Source organism: Lissotriton helveticus, chromosome 10, assembly GCF_964261635.1.
Source record: "Lissotriton helveticus chromosome 10, aLisHel1.1, whole genome shotgun sequence".
NCBI classification, from domain to species: Eukaryota; Metazoa; Chordata; class Amphibia; order Caudata; family Salamandridae; genus Lissotriton; species Lissotriton helveticus.
Genome location: NC_136071.1, coordinates 335,767,268 through 335,783,310, shown reverse-complemented (window position 1 = coordinate 335,783,310; position 16,043 = coordinate 335,767,268). Strand labels below are relative to the sequence as shown.

General features: G+C 48.2%; 1 protein-coding gene across 2 annotated transcripts in view; it reads left to right on the top strand.

The window, feature by feature from the left end:
• LOC144783786 (uncharacterized) overlaps window positions 1-6,539 on the top strand; it is a 65,868-nt gene extending 59,329 nt beyond the window's left edge. For both annotated transcript variants that reach the window (XM_078662483.1, XM_078662484.1), the window contains exon 4: window positions 4,482-6,539. In XM_078662483.1, coding sequence (XP_078518609.1) covers window positions 4,482-5,710 — 1,229 coding nt within the window. In that variant the 3' untranslated portion in view covers window positions 5,711-6,539. The remainder of the gene's footprint in view (window positions 1-4,481) is intronic.
• Window positions 6,540-16,043: the final 9,504 nt, after the last annotated feature.

Below are 16,043 nucleotides of genomic sequence, written 5' to 3'. Positions count from 1 at the left end.
ATGGGATAGTAGAAAGATTTAACAGAGTACTTAAGCGATTCAGGTTGTAAGAACAAGTGGGGAGCAGTGGAGAGCTTGGGTAATTTTTTGTTGTTGAAATATACTCGTGTCTTCCCCCGCAATGTCATAAATCAGGCAGTATTTGTATAGCACAGCTTTTCTCCCCGGGGGTATCCAGGTGCTCCGGTTTGAAGGCTATTCGTCGACGTGCCGGGTCCTGAGTCCCTTCCTGAAGTTGTGAGTGATGGTGCGGTTTGGAGATATAGGGGGAGATTCTTCCAGGACTTGACGGTGAGGTAGGAGAAGGAACGGCCTCCACTGTGGCTTTGGTGGGTGCAGGGGGCTTTGGCCGAGGAAGTCAGAGCACAGATGTCCAGCAAGTTAGTGGAAAGTTTGGCGGTGGTTGATGTAGGTTGGTCCAAGGTTGTGGAGGGCTCTGTAGGTGTGGGCGAGTAGTATAAACTGGCATCTCTTCTGGACGGGGACCAGTGTTGACTTCTGCAGTGGGGGTGACGCTGGTCCGTTTAGGGAGGTTGAGGATGAGTCTGGCTGCGGTGTTCTGGATAGCCTGTAGTCTCTTGATGAGCTCGTGGTGGTTCCTGTATAGAGAGCGTTTCCATAGTCCAGTCGGCTGGTGACGAGGGCTTGTGTGATTGGTTTTCTGGTGCTGATGGGGGATTCATCTGAAGATCTTTTGTAGCATGTGGAGGATGTGGTAGCTGGATGAAGATACTGCGTTGTCCTGGTGCGTCATTGGCAGTTTTGTGTCCAGGATGATGATGATGATGATGATGATGCTGAGGTTGCAGGTGAAGTCTGAGGGTATTGGTGCGAGTCCGAGTTCGGTAGGCCCACTGTGAGGTGTTCCTCCTGAAGATCTGCACTTTGGTCTTGTCCGAGTTCAGCTTTAGGCCATTAGACCCCATCCCGTCGGCGCAGTTAGTCATGGTATTCAAGAAGTAGGATCTACTGGTGGCGGGGTCTTTGATGAGGGAGAGGATGAGTCTGGTGACGTCAGCGTAGGAGATGATGTTGAATCTGTGTAGCACTGTCATGTAGGCGTTGACCAAATGGGGCTGAGGGAGAAGCCTTGTGGGTTGCCGCAGATGATGATCTTTCTCTCGGAGCTGAAGTACAGTAAGGGACTCTGAGTTAGTCCGCAGAGGATGGAGGTGATTTACTTGAGGGTGCTTTCCTGGGCATTTTTTGGGGCGCTGATGTGGTGGAGGCTTGTGATGAGGGTGTGATGAGAGATGGTGTCAAAAGTGGCTTAGAGGTCAAGGAGGATGTGGGAACCCTCAGAGAAGGTCAAGAAAAGTCTGTGCTCTTAGCCAAAATTTGACATTTGGAGATCTTTCCGCGAAAGACAATTAGCAGGATGCAGGCAAACCACACCACCCTGTACTTCCTTGGGTGTCTAGTTTTCAAAAATATCTGGGGTTGGTATTTCTCACTCGGTGCCTGTCAATTCTGGACCCAAATTCCACAGATACCCCCATCAATGAAATGATTCAGTGGCGAAAAATTTTCATGTTTCCGCATTACATTTTTGGGGCATTTCCTACTGTGGAAGATGGGCCCTCCACCACGAGTGGGGTTCCAGATTTTTTTTGTTTTGAGAATTGGGTCACTACAGAATATTATAACGTTTGTTATCACCTATTGAATTTTATCCACTCTAGGCTTTCAAATAGAGGTCATTGTGCAAGAAAAACCACATTTTGTAAAATGCTATCTAGATCAAATAGGTAACCCCAAACTGAGTTGTGCAAATAAAGATTATTTTTAAACTCATAGATTCTAGGCACAATTCAAAAAAGCATAGCTATCCTTCATAACCATTTTCATTCATTAAATTTCACCTTCTGAATTGATGCATAGTTAGTACACAATAAAAAATCGTAAAATGCAGTTTGGATGATGGCTTTGGATAACACATATCTTTAGAGAACTGATATGCATCCCTGCAATCGGAAGTGTCAGACGGATATAACAATATACTACTATGTAGATAAGCAATCTGGGCCAAAAAACCAATAGATGAAAACATTGTCACCTTCCTCTATTTTTTTTCCCTGTTGAGTTTCATTTGTTTTTTATTTCAACGATTACTTTCTCTGGGAAAACATTGAGGAATTTACACCAGTGGCTTCTTACTGAATTCAGAATGTTTGTCTGTTAAAAAAAACACACACAAACACACACTTTCATGCACAGAATTTTATTTTCCATTTTTATTTTTATTTTTTAAGTACATTTTAGCTATTTTCGCTGTTAACTTAAGAGGAATCCACAAACCCAGAGTTGTTTTGAAAGACCCTCCATGGGAGGGAAAAAAGAATGCAAATTTGCCGTGCTGGAAAAAAAGTATGAAAGTTTATGCATGAACTACCCCAAATATATAAAAGGGCTTAGCACTGCTGGGGGAGAAGCCTCCGCACTTGTGTGGGTAAATACATTGGTTTAAAAGCCATCTGTTATAAGTGAATTCTGATGGCCATTTGGTAAATACTTATGAAATATACAGGTGCCCCTTAACACCACACCATAAGAAATGTATAGAAAAATCTTGGGTGCAGACAGTGCATTTTATCAGCATGATTCCCCAAAATTATGTTTTTGGATTTTAAAGGCAGGTTTTATAGTATGGGTATTTAATTTCTAATGGTCTCCTAATGGATTACAAACTGCAAATAGCATCTTCCTTAACTACCGCTTTCCACTTAGATCTTTTGATACTGGCCTTACATTTATTTGAAAAAGATTCTGAAATGTAAATAATTTACACCGATCACACAATTGAAATATTTTAATAACAGTGCTATTGCTTAGTTTAGACCGGTATTACTGTCTCTCACAGGTGTGCTTCCTCTCAGTTCAAAGACTCAACAGGATTGGATGGAAGAGAGATCCATAAGGTTACATCTCTCTGACAGCCTCAAGCCCTAGTCGGCAGCAATGATAATAAAGTCAAAAGCTAACAATATAGATTACTAGCGGAAGAAGCAGTGAATAAGGTCTGAATATGTCCCCAGAAGTACAGCAAGGTCTGGGACCCATGGAAGGAGGCCCGGGACGTACTATAACTACCACCCCTAGCCCCCCATATATCCGCAGGGAGAAATACATTAGGGCGGGGTACCTGCATGGCTGACTGTGAGGTAGCTGCCCTGCTGCTGTGTCTCGAAACTGAAGATAAGATGTACTATATGCTAGGATGTATGTTCGGTCACTGCTATACTGAAATTGCCAAATCAAGTTCTTCGTATAATTATGGTAAATCTAACAAAAATAGTTTAATATATATATATTTATAGATTATTAAATACTTCAAAGCCAGTCTTAAAATTCTGCTATTCTTTCCCTCTAGTACCTGGAACATAGAAAGCATCCACAGTTTGTCAGCTCAGCATCAATCATCACTGAAATAACAGCCAAACTTATATTTTGTCAATCGCTCCTTTTCATTTTGTTCTTGCTGTCAAAGACCACATTTAAACTTTTGGTAAATATCTGGCATGGCCACTAGAGCTCATCTCAGGGCAGGTGTGGCCGCTGGATTCCTATTTTATGTTCGGGGTGCCCACTCGGCCAGCTTGTACGCTCATTATTACAAGGGTGACTGACTTATCCCAGTGGTAGCTACTAGATGTCAAGGATGCCCATCTAATGCCCGTGTAGGTCCCAGATTAGGTTTGTCCACCTCATGATGTGGGGTGACTAACTGATAATGTGGATGCCCATTTTAAAGCAGAGGGTCCCAGATATTGGGTGGGGCCATACATTAGCGATACACCCACAATAAGATTAGATACGTTTGGTCTCTGCTACTCAGTTTGGCCATAGGGGTGCTCCCACTGCAGTAGGCTCTACTAAGGGAAGGTCTGGAGCCTTTTGTTGGGGTGTATTCATAGAAGTATTTATTTTGCTCCAGTCCTCCAAAGGAGGACTAGGCCATTGAGCAGCTGCATATTTGATCCTCTTGTTACAAGTTGTTATAGGGTCAACTATCCTCAAATGACATCTACCAAACCAGTGATAAGATGTGAGAGATTTTAGGTCAGAGGTGAGTTACTGATGAAAGGTGGTGGTGGTTTGGGGGGGGGGGGGCTGGTGGCCTCTTCAGTCTCACGATGCAGTGTCAAGTACATGTGGCAGAACACTAAGCAGAAGAGAAATACGTTGTTAGCAGTGTGCCCCTAGTTCAGTCCTTTGTGAGTGACACACAAGTGCCCCCTACCAAATTTCCATACTTGTGCCGGGCATGGGTGAGAACTCTAAAATCAAACTGAAAGTCTGATTTTTTTTGTTGGAGTGTATGTTTATTTCAGAAAGCGCTATCCATACCTAGTGTCTTTTCTTAGTCCTAGGCCCATTGATGACCTGTTTTCCTTATATGTTTAGAAAAGCTGATGGATATGCTAGTCCTTGGTGGAAGATGAGCTCATTAACAGCCTTGTTTTTCTTCTTCATACCTGCAGTTGCACCAAAGCCAGAGCCATCGAAGGAGTTGGCTGTGATGACCCCAGCAATCCTAACAACGACCTCTCAGACGCCAGCAATTCTAACCACTGCGACTCATCTCACCTTCATTACTGTGCCTGGGGCAACAGTAACAAAAGAACGTGCAGTGGCTGTGAGTAAGCAGGAAATCATTGATCAGAAGCCCTCTCCAGCGACATTGACAGCAGTGGAAGCGGACCCAGGCCCCTCCCTATCAGTAGGTGCTCATGATGGGGATTCCGGTCCCTGCGATTCGCAGAGTTCCATGGTGTCCTCGCCAGCGGGCTCCGTGGGTCAGGTGACTACACAGGTGACCTCACAGCCAGACTGGGGGAATGAAGGCAGTTCTGACAAACATATTTCTACCATAGGTTCTGACCAGATTGAGGCTTTCAAATTCAAAATGGAAGAGGAAGATGAAGAGGAGATGCCTGGGAAAAGTGGCAATCCGGAGATGGATACTGGATCCTTGCCTTCTGAGCCAGTGCCCCCTGCCTGGCAAGATAGTCAAGAGGAGTGGGACCAGCAGTCTGGGTCACCCCAGCGCAGTGACACCGCCAGAGAGGATTCACTCCATTCATCAGCTTCACAAGAGGGCACCCGGACTCCTGCAACAGAGCTTCCCCCTAGGGAAGGGTGCTCTTGCCTCCTGGAGGACAGGAGAACCATGTGGAGGACTAACATGCAGCGTCTCCTAGAACTGGAGGAGCAGTGGGACCAGCTCTACCACCAGGAGCTAGCGATGTGGGAGGAGGAAAGACTACAACAGCGAGAGCAGCGGGTGCAAGACCGGCTGCTCCAGCAGCAGCTGTTGGGTGTTCTGACAGACATCCGCGATGAACTGAAGCAGATTAGAGATCAGCGAGCTGCTTCACAGGGAAACCACCTGTCTGACAGCCCTTCCCATAGTGGAGACCTTAACCAGGCGTGCTCGGTAGAAGCAAGTTCCCCAGAGTCTGTGGCCGTAGCACAGACCAATGGAGATTCTGCCCCTTGTTCACCCAAACCTACTGTGTCACGGGGCCGCAGTGGCAGCACATCCTCTGCATCTTGGTCACCTAAATCAGTAACATCGCGGCGCCGTCCTGTCAGCACAGCCTCCGCTGCCTGGTCATTGAAATCCTTTACTCCGCGGAGCAGTGGACGCCCACGGGGACGTCCACGCAAGTATCCTATTGAGGAATATGATGGTGGCGGACTCAGTTAAAAAAAATTAAACATTTGACAGAAGAGAACACAATTTATGCACAGAGATCAGGAGATGTTTTTGAAGTAATGCCTTCCACGTTCTAGCGAAGGCTAAATAAATACAGCAGGTTTGAGGCTGGTACCATGGCCAGAGCTGGAGCATCCCTGCACTCTGGTATGGTCCTCTTGACCACATTAGCTATGTTGTGCTGAAAGGTGCCTGATTGGTTAACACTGCTCATTATACGAGGCAAGACCTGGGGGCAGGTTGGATACAGTGTAAGCCCTTCAAAAGGCCCATGGCATAGTGATGCTTGGCACAGCTGAGCAGCTTCCAGGTCCCTGATCCCTTTTTTGGGAGTATACCTCTCAGTAGACCAAAGTCTTGTGAGATAGTGCTCCAAGTTGAAAGGGAGGCAGGGTATAGATATGACACGTCTGCTATACATTAGAATAGCGAGTTTGCCTGGAGCTGGTAAGAATTGGTGAAGGATTTTCAGGATCTGGTGCTGAGCAGACTGCATTCTCCCCATGAAAATTTGAATGATTTCTTAATTAAGTTAAATGGGCCTCTATGAATTTAAAATGGCTTATTTGAAATGAAGTGTCACAACTTTAGTTTTACTACTCTTGTACTGGTTCTTTATTCATAGATCCCCCCCTAAAATGAATTTTACTTTTAGAACAGAGCCTGTATAGAAAGCTGATGCCCAGAATTCTCCAGGTGCCCAACACCTGACGGCAGAGGAGCTTGGCATCTGAACAATTTAAAGGGTATATGTGCTGTGGGCATTGTGCCTCCAACCTCTTACATTTTTAATGCAATAAAGAACGTTTTAGAATATTTATTAAGGCTGGGTTACTTGTCTGTCTTCTGCTTTTGCAGAGATCCGTCAGTCCATCATCCTGTCCTTAACTATTGGTCTATCCTCTTTCTTTTACACTCTTGGATTTCTGTATGGTTACGTATGCATCTGCTCTTGGTGTCTGGCTCCCTGTGTGCGCCCTCCGACAGTCATTGGTTTCTTAGTTGTGCATTCTTTTGATGGCAGAAAACACACAGCACAACAACGCTGTACAGAGTGGCAGATGTGTTTTGTTTTTGGAGGATTTCTTAGCTTTGCACAAGATATGGCTAGTATACTCTGCAAAATTCATGCACACTCCTTATGGGCAACTTATGATGAAAAGGAAATCTCAATTTGGTTCAAGGCATGCTTTTATCAAATGAAAATTATTAAAACCGCCAACATGGAGCCCATAGACCCTGTCAAAGGATGAAGAAACCGAAGTGTCAGTTCTTTTGCTGTTGCAGCGTTTCTGAAAAGACCAATGATGCCAGAGAGAATCTTGCAGATGAATAATGCCTGCAGGACTACCTCCGCTTTTTAGGTCTTGCTTTGTCCAAGACCCATTCATTTTAGTAAACCTATGCATATTATATAATTACAGGGGCTTTCAGCTAGATCTCTTTATCCACCTAGCTGTTGTCATCCACATTTTGTTCTTCTGTCCACAACAGCAAAAAGCATGGGGACAATAGGTCAGCCACTGGATAACTGCACTGCGAGTTGCAGCATTCAGTTCTTTCACAGGGAGCACATCCGCACACAATGTGGTCCTCTTCAGTGCTAGGGACTGCTATAACATGTTGTGCTTTTTCAACCAAAAATGTATTTATTTTTATTTTTTATGAATGCGGCAGACCCGGCAGCTCACACGACAGTAATGATTCATCAAACCCATCTCAAAACAATCATAGACATTGCCAAAAGGTTGGCAACCAGTGTCTTACCAATTGGCTTTGCCTGTGCATGTCCTTGTTTCTCAGCAGTACTTTTACGTAGGAAGGGACACATGTGGTTTGAGCCCTGGTGGCTGAGAAACAGTGGACAGTTTCCACAGCCCAAGAATGTTTTACACACCCTGTAATTGATCACCTAACGAGGAACTAGAATTCCCAAACCTCTTGAAATGGGGCAAACTGGTAGCAAAAGTAGGCTGATCCCAAAGTCAAGCTTTCAGTCTGTTAATAGGGACTAAGTAGCTGGTGAGTAGTGGGTGTGGGATCTAGTTCTATGGGTGTGGAGTAGTTCACATGAGTTTATAACAGATTAATGTTCAAACCAGAGACGCCTTGCATTGGACCATTGTCTCTCTTCAGTTAGTTCACTAGGATTACCAAACTGTGGGGGCACTTACATTGTTAACAGATTGTCACGGTTTACATTTTGAATCGCAGTGGAACTGCAGCCTCTGCGGCACTCATTAGTTTCCATATGTAAATGGAATTTATGGTTCTGGTTCAGAAGCACATGAGATCTCATGAACAATGAAGTATAAACATAAATGTAATGCATTTGAAATAATGGTGCTCAGTCTCGGCCCATGGGGCACTACGCCACGGTCTGTCAAAAGAGGAAAAAACCCTTTTATGCTTCTTGAGCTTTTGAAGGAGTAACATTGTTGGAATATATACCTAAAAGATCATGTAACCCTTCGAGCGGCTATGACAAAGCACACTTCTGTAGTAGGGGATCTCTGGGTATAGTCATAATCTAGTGAATAGTATCCCAGAATGCACTGCAGGTCCCTTTTACTTTCAGTTCTTTTTTCCGGCTCCTGCAAGCAGGATCCTGGAGCATTGAGGTCTCCCTTTTTAAGGGTTTATTGGTGATATATTTCACTTTTTCAAAGTTATTTGAGTGCTTTTCTTCAAGTACTTTGCTGTTTCTTCCTGTTTGTCTTTGGGTGCACTCTTAATTGTCGAATATGCCTGCATTATTCGACAAATGCCCGGAATGTTCCAGGAAGAAGGCCAAGTCTGACCCACACGAGGTGTGTATCATCTGCCTTCCTTCATCCCATGTCCCAGAAGAGTGTGACATCTGCCAGGGTTTCTCTAGCAGGACCCTGAGGGATAGGATGAAGATCAGGCTTCAGGGCCTTGAAGACAGAAGACGGAAGGCACAAGGTGGGTCTGGAGGGGCTTCATCTGCCCATGCTGAGGCCTCTGGGGGGCTCCCCAGGGGCAGGAAGACCAGCAAACGTTCCCATTCTCCGTCGGCGTCGATTGCACCGACCACGACGTCGAGAGGGATGACTGCAGTCTGTTCCCCGTCTCCCCAGGGCTCTGGGTCGAGGTGACGTCGACGTTCGACATCGAGGGACCTGAACAGGCTGCCGTCAAAGTCTCCAGTGACTATCTCGTCGTCGTCTTCGTCGGCGCCGTCCTCGAGTATTCGATGTCGGCGCTCGCTGTCGAGGCGACTTCGCCGTCGGCGAAGAAGAGAAGGTAGTCGTCGAGGGGATCCTTGACGTCGAGGAGAAGGTCGCCGTCGAGGCGTAGAAGGTCGCCGTCGAGGCGTAGAAGGTCGCCGTCGAGGCGTAGAAGGTCGCCGTCGAGGCGTAGAGAAGGTCGCCGTCGAGGCGTAGAGAAGGTCGCCGTCGAGGCGTAGAGAAGGTCGCCGTCGAGGCGTAGAGAAGGTCGCAGTCGAGGCGTAGAGAAGGTCGCCGTCGAGGCGTAGAGAAGGTCGCCGTCGAGGCGTAGAGAAGGTCGCTGTCGAGGCGTAGACGGTCGGCGTCGAGGCAGAGGAGGTCGCCGTCGAGGCGAAGGCATTCGCCGTCGAGGCGAAGGCATTCGCCGTTGAGGTATCGGCGCTCGCCGTCGAGGTATCGGCGCTCGCCGTCGAGGAGGCGAAGCTCGCCGTCGAGGGGCCGACGCTCGCCGTGTGGTCGCCGTTCTTCGACGCCGAAAAGGCACAGAAGGAGTTCTGGCGCCAGGAGTCAGTCTGGCAGGCGTCAAGTGCCTATGAAAGACTCTCCAAAGTCCCAGCCTAGTAAGGAGGGCTGTTCACCGGGCTCGGTGTACTCTGTTGTGTATACCCCTGCTAGGCCGAAGACAGTTACTCCTCCTCCTCCTCCGCCGAGAGGACTTCCCCCGCGGACTCCCACCCCGCCTCCACTCCCGCCTCCTCCGCAGACTAAACCCCAACCCCAGTTGCCGGCTGACAAGCCTCCTCCGGTCCCGCCGAGGAACGGTTCATTGCCACGATTTCCTACTCCTCCTACGGGGACCCCTCGGCCGAGGGTTCCATCCAAGCCAAAGTCTCCCGTCCCGGTGGGGCGACCGAGCTAAGGAAGTCGCGATCCCGCTCCGGACGGGGAGGGAGGTCGCGTAGTCGTCGCAGATCCGCTACGAGGTCAAGACTGCGCCACAGGAGGCGCGGATCACGGTCCCGCACGGACTCTTCCAGAACCAGGTCCTACTCCCCGACCTTGTGAGACTCCCCGGGGACGAGGGTGTCCCCCGTGGATGACATCAGCACGTTCCAGGATGTTCTCTTGAGGGGTGCTGCAAAATTGGGAATCACGGTGACGGCTCCTACACCTACGATGTCCGTGATTTTTGAGACACTTCACAAGAAGCATTTGACTCGCCCTCTACTACCGCTCGTGCCAGGGTTGGTAGAGCCAGCGGAGGAGCTGTTCCATACGCCTGCAACGACGAAAGCCGCTCCGTCCCGTCTTCTGAAAAAGTACAGGGCTCCGGATTCCGACCGGCTTTTCTGAGGATTGACCCCGTTCCGGACTCTGTTATAGTGACGGCGGCCAGAAAACAACACTCTACCTCTCCGTCTTCTACCGTGCCTCCGGATAAGGAGAGCCGATGGATCGACTCAAATGGCAGGAAGGCCTGTGGGACGGCCTCTACGTCCATGAAGGCCGCTAGCGATACGGCTCTGCTAGGGCGCTATGATGGTGCCCTGTGGGAATCCCTGCAGCAGTTCGCGGAACTCCTGCCACGTGATAGGAGGGAGGATTTACTGGAGATTCAGAAGGAAGGGATGCTGGTCTCGAACTAGGTCATCAGTGCGGCTGCTGATGGTTCTCTTTTGGCGGCCCATGGGTATTGTCATGGGATCAACCATCGACGCCATGCCTGGCTCAGGCTCACATCACTCAAGCCGGAGGCCCAGCAGCGAGTGGCTAATCTGCCCTTCTCGGGGGACACCCTGTTTGGGAAACATGCAGATGATGAGATGGCCCGCATGAAGGCGGAGGCCGAAACTCTGACGGCTGTGGGCTTGGAGACGCCCAAAGAAAAGAAAGCCTACCGCCCGTTCCAGAGACGGTTTTTGGCGCAGGGCAGAGGGCGAGGACAGGCTTCGGGACAACAACAGCAACAGTTCCGGAGGCCCTTCCAGAAGGGTAGAGGAGGTCAGCAGTCCTCTACAGCGAACAAGGGCGCGGCCGGGTCTCGACCCTGAGCTGTTACTTCCCCTTCATCCGTTACCCGCTCCGGTGGGGGGAAGCGTTCGATTTTTTTTTTCTTGGAGAGTGGAGAAAAATTACTCAGGGCAAGTGGGTGCTGAATATTGTTTGCAATGGATACAGTCTTCGGTTCACCAGCCCGCCTCCATCAATTCCTCCGGTCAGCTCGCAGTTTCAGCTGCGCGAGCTCCAGGCGGAGGCCGATATCCTGTTAAGGAAAAGGGCGATAGAAGACGTACCTCTGTCTCAAAGAGGAAGAGGTCTGTACTCCCGGTTCTTCCTGGTTCGCAAGAAGGACAAGAACGAGTTCAGGCCCTTCGGAGGAGAGACGATTATCACTCCTTCGGAAGGCTCAGGCTCTTATGACCGCTCCATCTACAACAGTGAGGACGGTGTCTTCTCTGCTGGGGTCGATGGCCTCTTGTTTCTTCCTCACGCACGACTGCACATGAGACCATTGAAGGAGTGCTTGGAGGATCAGTGGGATCAGAGGAAAGAGTCTTGGGACGACAAGATACGACTGTCTCTGCATGCTCTTCAGTCTCTGAAGTGGTGGTGTTCAGCGGAGAATCTCCTCGGAGGGGTTCCCTTCCACAAGGACATTCCTACGCAGACAATCGTGTCTGATGCGTCGCTCCACGGCTGGGGGGCGCACTCCGGAGACTTACAGATTCAAGGGACGTGGTCCCCGACGGAGTCCACGTACCACATCAATTTCCTGGAACTCAGAGCTGTTCACTTGGCACTGAAGGCCTTTCATCCGTCTTTCCGGACCAACTCTCTGCTTGTTCAGACGGACAATACGACCACGATGTATTACCTCAACAAGCAGGGGGGGTCGAGATCGCGCACTCTGTCGCAGGAGGCGCAGGCGATCTGGCACTGGCTTCTGGCCAGAGGACTGACGATAACGGCTACCCATCTGCCAGGTGTGCAGAATGTTCAGGCAGACGCACTGAGCAGGCTGATTCAGGAAAACCACGAATGGGTCATAAACGACGAAGTGCTAGGAGAATTCTTCGCAAGGTGGGGGACTCCAGACGTAGATCTGTTAGCCACCCCCGAAAACAGCAAATGCCGAGACTTCGCCTCCAGGTACTACCAGCCAGGGACGCTGGGGAATGCGCTATGGATCAACTGGTCGAACAGCTTTCTGTATGCTTTTCCACCCATTCCCCTGATTCCGGCGGTGCTCATCAAACTGTCCCAGTCCAGGGCGCGGATGATCCTGATTGCCCCGGAATGGCCCAGGCAGTGGTGGTTCACGGACCTGCTTCACCGGTCTCTCCTTCCTCACATGCGGCTGCTGTGCAGGCCGGACCTTCTCACGAAGTTCAGGGGCAGATGTTGCACCCCAACCTCTCGTCTTTGAGTTTGGCGGCATGGCTCCTGAGATAGTGCAATATGGCCATCTGAATCTCCCAGAAGATTGCATGGACATACTGAAGGAGGCTAAGCGACCTTCCACTAGGACTTCTTATGCTTACAAGTGGAAGAGGTTTTGCATCTGGTGCAAGTCCAAGAACTATGACCCGACAACATGTAAGGAAGATGTCATCCTTCCATATCTTCTACATCTGGCGCAGTCTGGCCTTAATGTCCATTCCATTAAGGTTCATCTGGCTGCATTGACTGCCTACAGGAAATGCCCTTCACAGACTTCCTTCTTTCAGATCCCTGTGATCAAAGATTTTTTGGAAGGCTTGAAGAAAGTGTTCCCTCCTGTCCGGCTTCCTTCGCCTTCATGGGAATTGAATGTGGTGCTGTCCAGATTGATGAAGGAGCCTTTTGAACCTATCTATAAGGCTTCGTTGCAGCACCTGTCCTGGAAGGCGGCGTTCCTTGTGGCCATTACATCGGCCCACAGGGTGAGTGAAATTCAGGCATTGTGTTGCCAAGAACCTTATACTGTATTTCATGCTGCTAAGGTTGTTATGCGTACTCACCCTAAATTTCTTCCTAAAGTTATATCTGACTTTCATGTTAACCAGCCCATAACTTTACCTACGTTTTTTCAGAATCCTTCCTCTCCAGCGGAAAGGTCCCTGCATTCCCTGGATGTCAGGAGGGTGTTGAAATTTTATCTGGATAAAACCAAGGATATTCGTAGGTCAGACCAATTGTTTATCAATTATGGATCAGTCAGGACAGGTCTTGCTACCTCTAAACAGTCCATTTCTAGGTGGATTGTGTCCTGTATACAGTTGTGTTACCAAAAAGCTGGTAAGACCTTAGGGGGTAAACCTAAGGCTCATTCCACCAGGGGCAAAGCTGCGACGACTGCTTTGCTCCGTAATGTTCCAATTGCAGAAATCTGCAAGGCGGCCACTTGGAAGTCGGTCCATACCTTTGCTAAGCATTACTGCCTGGACACTGATGCCAGGGCAGACGCTCAGGTTAGGCAGGCTTCGCTGCGAAATGTGTTCGCACAGTAGTGGTGTTATTTCTCTGTTCTCCACAACCGCTTTGGTGTGGGGATGGGCTTGCCATTCTATTCACTAGATTATGACTATACACAGAGATCCCCTACTACAGAAGGAGTAGTTTCTGTCCTGTAACTCCAGTTCTGTAGTAGGGGTATCTCTGTTATAGTCATAAGCGCCCGCCCGCCTCCCCGGTGGAAAGAGATATTCATGTAAGGAATGCTACAGGTCTGGCGGGTTACGCCTTCAAAAAGAAAGGAAAGTAAAAGGGACCTGCAGTGCATTCTGGGATACTGTCACGCACATGGGCGGGACTATTCACTAGATTATGACTATAACAGAGATACCCCTACTACAGAACTGGAGTTACAGGACAGAAACTACTCCTTCCACTCCTCAGAGTTATACTCCTTCCCCAGACTGAGCACAGTGAAAAGAAAATATCAGCTTTGAATCGAGGTACAGCAAGAAATGGGGTTGGGAGTGGATAAAGCTTATTCAGGAGTTATGTGGAGCAGCCAAAACCTAGAACAATCTTGGAGATTAAAGGAAGACAGGATCGGGATACTCTGAGAAATGCCCTGAGTGTTGCAATCCCCCAGTGAAGTCTTGGAGCCATCTCAGCTGGAGCTTTCAACGTTTTGCTCCTATAAGGCTTGTTAGGATTGAGGTCACTATGAGTAAAGTTTACAGTATGTTGCGTGAACAAAGGATGCACACTAGTCGGGTTTTAACATTGAGGAACAGTAAGAAATGTTAGATTAGTTTCTGATTCAGAGGATAAGTAATAATCTGTTGGTATAATATAGCTAACTTTTAATGCAGACTCCAAAGTTTGACGTTAATGACAGACCTGATCATACAACATACGTTTCATAGATTGCCTAACTTGGAATGTACTTTTATAGATGCCCTCAGTATATTCCGCTGAGGAGAATAGTCATTGAGGACATGAGGATTCAGTCTGGACTTTTAGTAGCCGAGGATGGAACTTTGGGCTTAGTGCACATCAAGTTGCTATCTTGACTGAGCATCCATCTTTGGGTTGATTGTGATCTGTTACCCAGAATTGTGTGGGGCTTTCGTGCTGTCTGGTTGATCGTAACTCATATGGGCCTCTACAAAGTCACGAATGGTATTGGTCATTTAGTGTGATTAAGCACCCCCACTCAGTTGTAGAATGTCTCCTGTAGGAACTCCACACCCTTGCACAGCATATGCATTTGGTTAAGTTTTGAGCAGCTTAGCTGCGAAGACCTTGTGGCTTAAAGGTAGCTCAAATTCTCGAAAGTACCTTCATGCTGTTTTCCTGTTCTGTGAGCCTTTTCAGGGTCTCCTGATCAGGGAGTAGGTCCTCTTCCCCACAGTGGCAGTATTGCTTCCTTTTAATTAGGAACCAGTCACAATATCAGGGCTTCCTCCAGAGTTCTGGGCTTGTGCTAAGCCTTTCGAATGGAAAAGGGCACAGAAATGGCAACTTCCATTGCCTTGTTGCCTGCCAGATGCCCTCTTCGCTGATGATTTAGAGCAGCTTCAGAGGGCCCGATTAATACGACTTAAATACTCGGAAGCAAGTATTTATCTTGTAGTAAGGGCACAGGTAGGAAACCAAGGCAATCAAGTTGGTTTAGCAGGTAGAGGGAACCAAATCTTAACCCCAGCTTACCAATGTATCTTAGTAGACTTTGGCAAAGGAGAGTATAGAGCAAATCGTGTATCAAAGTAGAGACTAGCCAGGTTGGGAGGGGGGGGGGGCGTCTTTCTGGTTTCCAGGGAACTTCGAACACACAATTAAAGGCAAGCCTAAAAATGGCTGCATGAGTGTTTATTACAGGGAAGACCGACATTCTGTTTGGCTATGCACACCCATTGGGTAAGAGCTGCCAAGGAAGCAAAACCGTTTTGGTCAGTCTTTGGTTTTCTAGGAGCGCCCAGGCCTGGCACGTGTTGAATGCAAGTGTCCTAACTTTTCCAGATGTACCACAGGGTGAAACAGAGAAACGCCTATGAGTAGCGGCATGTCCACAAAGCAATGGGGTCCTCAATCTTAAGTAGCAGAAAGTCTTTCTATGCAGCGGATGCTGTCTAATAAGAAGTATTTGAGACTTTAGAGTCTGTAGTCAGTGAAGTAATCTAGTTTTTGGGGACCAAGAAAATCTAACTAGGGCTGGTAAGCTCTGAAACATGTAGTTACTTGTTTCTAAAAATAGACAAAGCTCCTCCCACCAGCAACTTAAACCCTGCAGACTCTAGAACCAGTTAATAGACCAAAATGTATCTGACGACTTCCGGGAAAGCCAATAAATAATTGTGGCTCCTCCGTCCTGTCCGATTGGTCAGGAGTAAAACATCTGTCACTCTTATCATTGGCCTGTGGCTCTGCTTACCTCAAAGCTTATGCATGATCTCATTGACACCGATTCTGGGGTTTCCACTTCCGCTTTCAGATTTTGGTTTGCAGTGGCACCCTCGCAAGAAGTTACCCTCACCCAGCATACAGCACTATGAGGCTGAATTAATAGCCTCCATACCATGTCAAAACACCCTAATGCTCATCCTGTATCCTCTATGATGTCTAATTGGCCTAAACAGATAACTCCTGGGTCTGTTTTTCCGATTTGCCGTTCATTCATGAAACCATTCTTACCATGCCAG